Source organism: Pararge aegeria, chromosome 4 (genome assembly GCF_905163445.1).
Source record: "Pararge aegeria chromosome 4, ilParAegt1.1, whole genome shotgun sequence".
Lineage (NCBI taxonomy): Eukaryota > Metazoa > Arthropoda > Insecta > Lepidoptera > Nymphalidae > Pararge > Pararge aegeria.
In genome coordinates this window covers 2025550-2036988 of record NC_053183.1, presented here as the reverse complement: position 1 = coordinate 2036988, position 11439 = coordinate 2025550, and the positions used below count along the sequence as shown (strand labels likewise).

The 11439-nt window shown below is 37.1% G+C and overlaps 1 protein-coding gene across 1 annotated transcript; it reads right to left on the bottom strand.

The window, feature by feature from the left end:
• Positions 1-3035: 3035 nt before the first annotated feature.
• On the bottom strand, positions 3036-11232 carry LOC120623361 (nucleolar complex protein 4 homolog B). The gene is made up of 10 exons (XM_039889338.1): positions 11102-11232; positions 10909-11017; positions 10159-10361; positions 9506-9636; positions 9060-9205; positions 8244-8441; positions 7071-7242; positions 5838-6004; positions 4552-4748; positions 3036-3895 (listed from the first exon to the last, which is right to left on the bottom strand). Exons 1-10 carry the CDS (start codon positions 11222-11224, stop codon positions 3779-3781), a joined length of 1563 nt encoding a protein of 520 aa, XP_039745272.1. The 5' UTR covers positions 11225-11232; the 3' UTR covers positions 3036-3778.
• Positions 11233-11439: the final 207 nt, after the last annotated feature.

Sequence of the window (11439 nt, the reverse complement as noted above, 5' to 3'; positions counted from 1 at the left end):
TTAATATTGTGCTTACACAATATTTCAAAATATTGAATATTAATGCAAGAAATTACGAAATAAATTTCATCATCTCAAGTATCAACAAAACAATTTTGATGAAAACAACAAAGGACATCAAAATCCAAAACAAGCTAATTTCTACATCTACTTACAGAATAAAGGAAGAAGACTTAATATTATTTCAAAAATCTTAATGTTATAGAAAAGACCTTACTCAATAGTCTGTTCTGTTCAAAAACAATATTTATGAGTTCAAGAATATAATGTTTAGCATATTGTATAATCTATGAATTTTGCATAAAAAAAAAAATTTTGTTTATATTTATATAAGCAAAATTTCTGTTTTTATGCAAAATTCAAAGATTTAATAAATTAGTTCAAAATTGTAAGACTGTAAACCCTACTACATTTTAATAATAACAATTTATCATTCAACAAATCACATATAATAAGAATTAACCGAAAAAAAGTGATAATAAATAAACTCAGAAATATAAGCGTAGCACACACAGGTTACAAGCTATAAAAAAAGAAACAGAATTGTATAGCTTCGATCAATATTTAAACTAGATGTGCTTTCAGTTGTCAGTGTCCATGCAATATAAGTTTTCTCTTATGATTAGCCTATAAAGGTTAGTTTCTTCTTTTTGCCGCGTTGTGTCCAACCTCGTAGTTTTATAGGAATAGTACATTATTGATTGAAGCTTGCGGTTTACGTGTTATAAAAAAAAATTAAACAACCTACAAATATAATTTTATTTAACATTAGGGTGCAAAATTTTAGTCATAACTTACAATCTAATAAATTATTTCTTATCTAAATATAAATAAATAGATTATAGCTCGGCACTGACTCGTAACATACCGATAAGGCTAAACAAATTTTTGAAAAAAGGAAGCGAATGGTATTTCTCTAATAATCTATGGAAATTGAACTCTTTTTTTTAAATAAAGAGATAAGTGGTGAGTTTTCGAGACATGTAAAAAGATTACCAATAAGATTCTCAAGAAATGGCGCGAAAAAAATATCACGTCATATGAAAATAATCGGATTGGTCTATTCCTGCACCGCACCCATAGTATGCATTTTCATTTTGTGCTTGCAATAAATAGTAAAGAATATCTATTCATATGCGTCTGTGCTTAGATGGAAAGGAGCCCGAGATATAGATGAAGTCACGTTTCATGCCAAAAAAAATGGTAATTATGATCTCGAATAACATAACAGTTTACACCGATTCCGTTTAAAATACATTGTTAGAATGTGAACTTTACAATATGTGTCGTTTGGAATGGCAAATCTCACAAATTGAAATTGACAAAGGTCACATGATAAAATTGATTTCATTTCATTCTAGCTTGTGTTGTGTGGAAGTAAAAAACGGTTCTACAAAATCTATGTGCTACAAGTATCAACCGGAGCTAGAATTTAACTCCCTTTATTTAAAGTAGTTGTGCAGTTTTTTGACAACTTCTAGTTAAGAGCTAGTGTTACAAAATCTGACAAGACCCTGCGAAACTGTTCCAATGTTAACAGCGTTTATTTAATAGATAAATAGAGATTATCCGCTACAAGCCAGTGCCGATCTTAAGCGTCACTGGGGTGGAATTCCACTGTGAAATATTAAGCTTACTTGCTAAGTCCAAGAATGTATTATTTCGTTAGATAAATTCTAGAAAACCGTGAACTAAATATTGCATCTACGTCGCCCCTATATAACCCTAGATTATATTTTTATGTACAAAAATTTGTATAACACAGAAGGAAAAGTTTTAAACGTGCATTATTTTGCTTTTTATTAGTTAACTATTAAACATACATATATTGGTTACGGCAAAATAAAATGATCAATGCATATGGATCATTAAATTTTGATTATTTTAAGTGTTTTTTTTTTAATCTAGAAAAGTGTGAAGATCTAATTCTCTTATTTATTACATCCAACTTTCCTTAAAAGGTAGAACCAGTGAGATTACCCCTGGAGGATAAGCGTTCCCAGTAAACACATCAAGCAAACCCACTTATGTATATATCTAATTTATCGTGCAGGGCTCGCACAGGCAGGAGATAAAAATTTTATCCCCGTGCTTAAGCGGGTAATATACCTTATATTACCCGCTTAAGCACGGGAAAAAGGAATAGGAGAAGTTTACCCCCGTTTAGTATTACATAGATATTATTTCCACGTGTGAGCCAATGCTCTGAGAGTTGATAAACGTGTGGGAGAAGATACATCTTTATCCTTTCCCCCGGGGATATAATTGTTTCCTGCCGATGCTAGCCGTGCTGTAGTGTATAAAATTAACTAATCGATTTCCTTGGTTAATTTGCTATAATTCGCAAAAACAGGTAATACTGTCTTCCAAACCCTTCTCATTGTGGGAGACCCGTGCCCCGTAATTGGGTGCGTTACGACATGTTATATTACTGTTGCAATGAGGTGCGGAAACAAGTCTCACTGGCTGTATGAGTTATGACTCAAAACTTTTCGGCTACATCGCTATGAAAATCTCCTGGATTACCCTCACCTATACTCTCTTATATCTCAATATATATTTCTGTCTTAGAGATGTCTCGTTTTTTCATGTTTTGAAGGGCCAATGTCATGTTTGAGAGTGAATTTTTGTCAATGGCATTATTATTATTATTATTATTATTATTATTTAACTCTTTATTTGTATACCACAATGAAATTAGAAAAAAAAAAACAATAGAAGTACAAAGACAGAAGTAGAATACAAAAGGCGGCCTTATCGCTTAGTAGCGATCTCTGCCAGGCAACCTTTGGATTAGGACAAGATGAGAGAGAGCAGACAGGTGGTGTAAAATTATCTTCAATATTGATTGCTTCCACAAATAGCTGGCTTCTTTCGGGAAGAAATTCAGCCCCGAGGGGAACTATTTCGCTTCTATGCGACAATGATGCCACGCTATCTCAAAATTTTACAAGAGAGCCTTTTTTTTTTTTTTTTTTTGAGTAAAAATATTTTCAAAACGTATTAAATAGCGCTGAACTTGAAATTTTCTGTACTTCTGCTTTGCCTTATATAGGATGATAATTTTGACAGCTCACAGTAAGGAGAAGGTAGTTAATAATCGCTAATGAAACTATTCGAAACCGGAGCATCCCCATTCGTATTCATAGTAAAGTCAAGATCTCCTGAGGATGCCCCGGTTTCGGAGCGAAACGTGCGTAGGTACTTTGCAGGAGCTTTTCTTGTAGTGGAGTATAAATATTGAAGAAATAATAAATAACACCATACATATTCTCCGGCTTTCATGGAGTATAGCAGATAAGGCTTAATTTTTATAATATTCTTTATATAGTACGATAATTGTGTTATTGTTGTGTCTGTATCTTCATTGTTAAACATCCATTTTTGTTTGATGCATTACAAGTCAGAGAATATAAACACTACTTTTAACAAGAAGCTTACAATACGTACGTACTAATTGTGTTATTTGAATGTTCCATTTATTTTATTTTAGAACCGACTTTGGCTGTTCGTTATGAAGTAAGTTATTATCTGTATTATATTTTACAGGAAAAAATACGAAACTTGACGGGCACCTGCCAAAATTATTATACTATATTAGACAAAGTATAGGTTTACTAAAAATCGCATTATTTTAGTTTCCTTGTCTGAAAAGAGCTGTGGTATTCTAGACAAGACATTTAAAACAGTAATATGTGTGTTTCTGCAATTTGTGAAGTCAAAGCTAGCATTACAATTTAGGACATTGCTAATGAAGGTCCAGTAAATACGAGGGCCTTTAAGCAAACTCCCAGTACTGTAGGAGGCGTTCTCCGGAGGGCAGAGCCATACTTTGTGGACGAATGAAATTCATTTCTATGGCCTTGAACCTTTTCTTCAGTTCAGCATCGAACAACTGTAAAAGAGAAAAATAAAATTATGACTGTATATAATGACAGATGTATCGACGTACTCTGTTATATTATATCGGTACAAAACATAATTTAACTCTTAATATAATGTATAGAACAGTGTTAAGCGGTGATAATTTACTGGTTAGGTTTTCGGTTTCCCTTTCGCGGGGAGATGGCTCAATGAATTAACGCTAAATAATACATATACAGTTCATTAATCGGTAATTAATTCTATACATATATTTTTGCTACATTGGATTACTTTATTGCAATTTTAAAAATAATTTTTGTTACTTTACCTCTTGATAATTTAGCTTTTATTAGTAAAATATAGATAAAATCGGTCCATTACTTTAGCCGCAAAGTAACTTGTAACCTGCTTATGAATGAATAAATGAATACACTTTTTACCGTACACTAAATAAAACAAGTAGTTACAGAGATATAAACATAAAGCAAGAGAGTACAATCTGGTAGCCTTATCGCTACATAGCGATTTCTTTCAGGAGTTCTAGGCAACCAAAGGCGTGAAAGGAAAAAAAACATATACTGCTATATAACTGCTTATACTCAATATCAACCTTATTAAGCTTGCCTAAAAAGGTTGTCAACCCCTGTTACGGGCTATTGATGATGTCTCGAATCGCGGCGTACTCACGGGCTGTGCGGCGTCGCGGTCGGGCGTGAGGTCGGCGGCGCGCTCGCGCTGGTCGGCGGCTCGCAGCACGAGAGCGGCGGCGCGGCTCACGGCGGGCTCCCAGTGGCGCCGCAGCGCACGCACCTCCCAAAGCGACGCGCCCAACGCGCGCGACCGCGCCGCATGAGCCTCCTCCATCACGTACGGGTCGTTCGACACTGCGGGACAGATTGCGTGCTTAGTCTCCAGGACTTATGCCCGTTCTCACTAAAAGTCTAAGCCTTTCACCAATCAATGTTCACTAGGCAACTCGTACAACCCAACTTGTCTGGTTTTTGCCAAAAGGTATGGTATTTTGGGTTTGATTTTTCACATTTTTCATCTTTCGATTAAAAAAAACCTAATTTATATTTTTTTCAAGTGCCAGTTAGTCCCCTAAGCTTTACGCTCCACAGTAGTTACTTCAGATGGCGCCTAACGTCGTTAGACATAACATAAGAGTTCGTAAAATGTTCTTTTTCTCTAGGATTCCACTAAATCAGTAGGCATTCGATGTTCAGGTATACTGGAAACCGGTAGTAGTATAATGCGTACGTGCGATCCTAGTTTATTTATTATTAATATTACTTATTTCATTTATTTGAAAGACAAACCGCTATACACTTTACATATTTACAAACATAGTTTAGATAATTCTAATAAGCCAGTTAAAGCCACGAGCGCGAGGCGCGCTAAATAACTAGTTAACACGATGTATACAATTTGGCGGCCTTATCGCTACATAGCGATCTCTTCCAGGCAACCGATGGCGTAAAACACAGCTCAAGACGAGAGCCGCCTCTCGTGCATATAAAAATATATGTTTATAACTATATACATACATATATATCTATTATTTATTTTATATCTTGTTAGTACGGCAGGGCCACTTACACTTACACATAATTTATGGATACGACAAATAAATGAAATACGACATTAAACATTATAAAAGACATGACATTAATATAGTGTACTGTAGTGATACTCTGCGTATATTGAATTTCAGGTCATTCAATACTCTCAGAGTATCACAACAATTCACGGAACAATGCTGTCCACCAGTCATGGAATAGATCCAATTGAGCATTGCCTCTATAATATGAATATCCATAATAAATAAATAAGAACAATATTCCATCCCACAAAAAAAAAAAAAAAAAACAGAAGAGAATAGACAGGTTCTGAAGATACAAACAAAAAATGATCTTTACAAATTTTTAAAAGATACTTGTAGTGGAAGCAGAATCTAAGCGCGTGTCACTCACTGATGGCCGGCGTGTCCTCGCAGCAGATCATCCGCTTGAGCGCGGGGTGCCGGAGCAGGAGGTTGGCGACCAGCTGTAGTAGACCCCCGGCGTCCTCGGGGCACGCCACGAGGGCGAGGCGCGCCAGGCGCTTGGCGAACGCCGCCACCAGGCTCTCGGGCAAATGCCTGCAACAACGACACAACTTCAACAGTGCATCTATCTATATATATAAAAGAGAAAGTGTGTGGGTATGTTACGTACAGACTCCGAAACGGCTGGACCGATTTCAATGAAACTTTCAGGGAATCTCCGGATTGACCTGGCGAGTAATCCTGTAAAGTTTGGTGACGATTGGAGCATTCCTATTTTTGACCTGTCAAACTGTCAAATACAGCTTTTATTTACTATGATGATATTCTATTGTTGGGTGTACACGGGTGTAGATAATGACCTTCACCCGCTCGAGACGAGAATAGAAGAGAATGAATAAGGAGAGAAATAAATGATTAAAAATTTAATGATGTAAGTTTATTGTTTAAATAAAATAAAGCAAAATCTAGACCGGCGAAGCGGGCTGGGTAAGCTAGTTTATTTATTTATAATGGACGACCAACAGTACCTATTATAGTATAAAGGACTATGTAATCGATAGAAAAACATTGGGTGTGAATGATTGCTCACACCAGGTTGGTCTTCTAATAATTTTAAATGACAATGTGGGATGGTGATAACAACCGGCTAAGTTTGTTGTGGGCTTCTTCTTAGACCAGGTCGCGTTTGGAACCCTTGTAGCTTTCGTATTTAGTTTACGAATACGGCTATCGCCATCATCTCACTAGATAGTGACCTTGATATGTTTATTTGGAGTGCATTCCAAAGTATATATACAGTGAATAAAAGGCTCAAGTATCAAACAACTATCTTCAAAGGATTCTCGAGTACTTCGAGAGATGGAGACAATCTTGAGTAAATAGTGGATAAAATGTGCAATGCTCGGATCATATTAGCACTGCACTCTATATAGAAACTATAAAAAGTGTACCTATATAGCATTACATATTGCTAACAGCTAATGCTAGTGGCGACATTGTCTGAAAGATTTTTATTAGTTAAATGGGTCACGACCCTAAGTGAGACCTTTAGAGGAACACGACTCCGAGAGTGGGCGCCACCCTCCTCATAAAGGAGGGAGAACGAATAAGAAAGAAGCAGAAGGTCTTAGTTTGGGGCAAATCCTTAGTAATGACTCACGTGGAGCTGAGGAAGATGTCCGCGAGGTGCAACAGTCGCTTCTTGTAGCGGGTGGCGAACATCTCCGGCTCGAACATGGCATAGAGGCGGTCGTACAGGTCCGGGTACTCGATGTTGTGGCGCCTCACCAGCTCCAGGACTCCTTGAAGCGCGAGCATGCTGATCGGCCCGCCTTCGAGAACAAAATTTATTTATTCAGAATATTGGTAAGGGTACAGAATTGACACAAGAAACATGGTGCCACGATAACTGTTGCAGTAGTATAAACTGTGTCGCAACAATTAAAGCCCACCTCCAACAATAAATGTATAGTACCAATAAATCAAAAGCAGAACCTAGTAAATGCCTATAAAACAATTGGAGCCAGGTAAGTAACTTAAACAAAGATATTGTATAGGTGTATTAATGTGTGTATGTGTTTGCATGTGTGTGTGTGCGTGCGTGAGTGTTTGCGGTTGTGCGTGTGTGTGTGTGTGTGTGTGACTCTATGCATGTGTGTTATGTGATGTCTATAGTTTGGGTCTATTTTCAACATATGTTGAAGCAAAGTAAATATATTTTCAAGTGTGTGTAAGTGCAGGCGTGAATATGTTTTGTTTATATAAAACCGACACCCTGAATCTATGAGGTTGGACTGTGGTTTGTCAGTATATGTTCTTTTTTAGTTTAAAAAATCTTTCTTATGGTTCGCCAACAGATTATACACTGAAAGTTGAAACCAGCCTAAGAACTATAATACTAGTTCGGTAATGTGAACCGCCACAGGACTCCCCTCCTATATCGGAAGTCGTACTAGTGACGTAGTGTTGCTGAAGTGTACAGCACTGCGAGATTCGACCGTTGCTGTTGAAGTGCTGAGTGGTCGTGGAGCGACGCCGATGTGTTGCAAGTTGCTTTCTGTAGATATGTTGAATGCCGCTGTCTGACCAATCGTGTGCGTGGGTGCGTGCGTTGCGTGCGTTGAGAGCGTTGCGTGCGTTGAGAGCGTTGCGTGCGTTGAGAGCGTTGCGTGCGTTGAGAGCGGTGCGTGCGTTGAGTGTTGCGTGCGTTGAGAGCGGTCCGTGCGTTGAGAGCGTTGCGGACGCTGAGAGCGCCATCTAGTTTGCTACTGTGCCACCAAAAGACCGCCGCACCGATGTTATAGTATAGTATAGTATATATATATATATATACCTGCGTCAAGACTGTCGCAGAGCATGTCCGTGGCGAGGTGGGGCTTGTTGAGAAGCGGCATCAACCTCTCTACCAGCAGCAGCAGGGCGCGTCGGTGCGTGCGCGAGTCCTCGCACAGCGGCCACAGGCACGCGAAGCTCCAGCAACGGTTAGCGCAGCGACGACACATGGACGGGTTGAACGGGAACTGGGGCTTGCCTGAAATTTCGTTTTTGTAGTATTAATTGACTGACCAAGCAGATAGCCCATCTGTAAGTGGAAAACCGTCGCTATAAACAGAGCATTGAAAAAGAGCAATCCGCTGAGTTTCTTGCGGGATCTTCTAGGCAGAATCTGCCATCCGAAATTGTGGTAGAGTCACAACAAACAGACTGACTGTCAAAAGTGTATATAAACTAGGACTACATGATTATTTTTTTTCCCTGCTGTTATCTTGCAAACAGTTCTTGACTATGATCAGATGTGTTCATAGATATTTTAATTATTTTATGATAATTTCCCACTGGAAATTGTCATATTGAGGAAAGACATGACAGGCCTACATGAAATTAATAATTTTTTTAATTTTGCAACACTTTGCAGGGCATGCCAGAAATTACTCCTGCAATATGCCACCCTGTTTCCTTCAACCTTAAGCGTCTGTTTTAAGCCTAATGTGACTGTAATTACACTTTGGAGTATTATGACCCTAGGGCGCGTTTCAAATGCAATGTTTACAGGTAATCCAGGCAAGACTGCAGTTGACCATCAGATTTTACTTTTTTATTAACTAGTGATGTAATTGCAGTAACACCTTTATTTTTGTTTGTATCTTACCTTCAGCAGCACAAAGCACCTTCATCTCTTTCTCGTTATCATTGTCCCGTTCTTTCGCCTTTGTTTTGATTTCTGTGGGTATTTCCATTGCCAATAGTTTGTCTAGAAGTTCAAGGAAATTCTGCATGTAGATCTGAGTAGCAGATCTAAAACAAAATATATTTTTAAATGACTACTAGAAGCATCAAATAATTACACAAACATGGTGCCAACTATGGTGCCTTTTATCATACTACATACTACAATAACTATTTTATCTATGGTCTGTGTTTAAAAGAATTTTTACTTTTATTACACACTTGTGGCTGGTGCTATAAATTTCTTAATGCAAAATTTCTTTCTTTTGATTCAATATCAAAATTGAGCACACTGTAAACCAACCAGAAATTATGATCCAATCAGCCAATTGAGCCCATAAATCAAAGAGGTAGATAAAAGAAACATACTTGCGATAAGCAATAGCAGAAAGTACTTTAAGGCCATGTTGTTGCACATCCCTGTACTCTGTGAACTCTTGGAAGCGCACTATTTGTGGTGACATTGATATTTCTGAGTCCAGCAGCACTGTGAATATGTTCTGAAACAATATTACAATACAATGACAAAATGTATACTAGTATTATAATAATGCAATGCAAACCTAAAAAACAGTTCGTATCAGTTGGTATATCACCACATCTATCACAAAAACAACAGTATTTAACTAAAATATTTATGCTAAGGAAATTTGTTAAATTAAAATCCTGACTAATATTATATATATTATTAGTAAAAGTGTTTGTTTGTTTATCCTTTCTTCACACTTTAAACTATATGAAGCTCCTTTACTTGTCCGTCAATGGTGAAACTCGGAACTCTCTAAGTAACCATTTACTTGATTTTTGACATAGAATTAGTTGAAAGGATGGAGAGTAGAATAGGCTACTTTTTATCCCCATAAACCTAAAGTGGTTCCCAAAGGAGAGGAATGCTTTGGGAAGAGGGAAGAAGGAAGGTAAGCAACCATAATAAACATGCAATGCAATAATGCAGGCAACAGCTAGTAAAATAAAAAAAAAACAGTAATTAAATGACTTTAGAGTAATAATAATAACCCCACCTTAAGTCTTACTGAAGGGAAGAAATAACCTGTGGTAGGTTCAAGTGGATGTTTCCCTTCAGCCTGCAGCAATTTGCAAGCAGTCACCAAAGCTTGTAGCCGTGAGCTGGTCCTTCCACATTTGATGCACTGAAGGGCACGGGAAATGGCTGCCTCGTAACACTCGTTCAGCCATCGCTTGTACTCTGCTTCCGGACTGGTGTCTGTAAAATAAAATGGCAATACAACGCTTTCTGTGATGGAACCCACAAGTGTCAAAAACGCCTTTCTTTGAATTTACAGTACTAATAAATATAATTTATTAAGACCCTCAATACAACAATATTAGTTATTGATCATTACTTAAGAAACCTGTACTAGTTTATTGAAACCAAAGAAAATTTATAGAGATGACATTTTAGGAAACAAAAGCAGGTCCTTCCAACAAGAACGGTAATAAATGAATCCTAATTTAATGACACAGCCTGGGTAAGTGTAGTTTAGACTAAGTTAAGTCATTTTCTTACATAAAATTTTCCGTAAGCCACTTACACAAGATGCCTGTCTCACAGGTCCTCACATAATTTCGAGCGACTATTTATATAACACCATAATGATTTAATAACTTTCGAGCTTATATAGTTGGTTAAACGTTGTGAAGAAAATACTTTAACATTCAAATATCGTTTTAAAATAGCATAACTCGAATCAGAATTTTACGACAGAAAAATCAATAATTTTCACACAGCACGGTTTTGCCGCTTTACATACCTGTAGGTTTTAATGGTACGACATGTTGGACCAAATCTCCTCGTTTCAAGAGCTCCGTGAATATGACTTCAATTGTAAGCAATAGCGGCGTATAGTTCTCGGTTTCAGCCTAAAATACAACATAAGATTGAAAACGTAACCTAAGACGTCAATTTTGTAAACAACCGAGTAACATGGAGTATTGTATACTTGCCTCAAACATCTGTAGAATATCAGCGAGATTATTCGCATGTTTACGAGAGTTTAAAAACTCATTTGATTTCATACGTAGCTGTGCTGATATCATTTTAGAGAAGTTTTGTTGTACGGCAGCCATTTCTGTATTCAAAAGAATATGAGACAGACACTAAAGATACACTAGTCATTTCATACAGAGTATAAAGTTTCAAATTCCATAGATAAAAGTTATGAGGTTCTGCAACTGGTATGACAGAGAAAAGATAAATTCCTCTTTAAGCACTATAAATATACATCCGATTCAACCTTGTTTTATCAGTTTTCGTTTAAGTGCAGTGCACAAACATTTAGTTT

Bases quoted from the DNA above. Each gene is read 5' to 3' on its own strand.
- LOC120623361 (XM_039889338.1), bottom strand. From the start codon at position 11,224: ATGGCTGCCGTACAACAAAACTTCTCTAAAATGATATCAGCACAGCTA. The intron at 11,018-11,101 runs GCAAGTATACAA...GTTGTATTTTAG, and splicing joins ATATTCTACAGATGTTTGAG to GCTGAAACCGAGAACTATAC. The intron at 9,637-10,158 runs GTGGGGTTATTA...ATATTGTTTCAG, and splicing joins TCCCTTCAGTAAGACTTAAG to AACATATTCACAGTGCTGCT.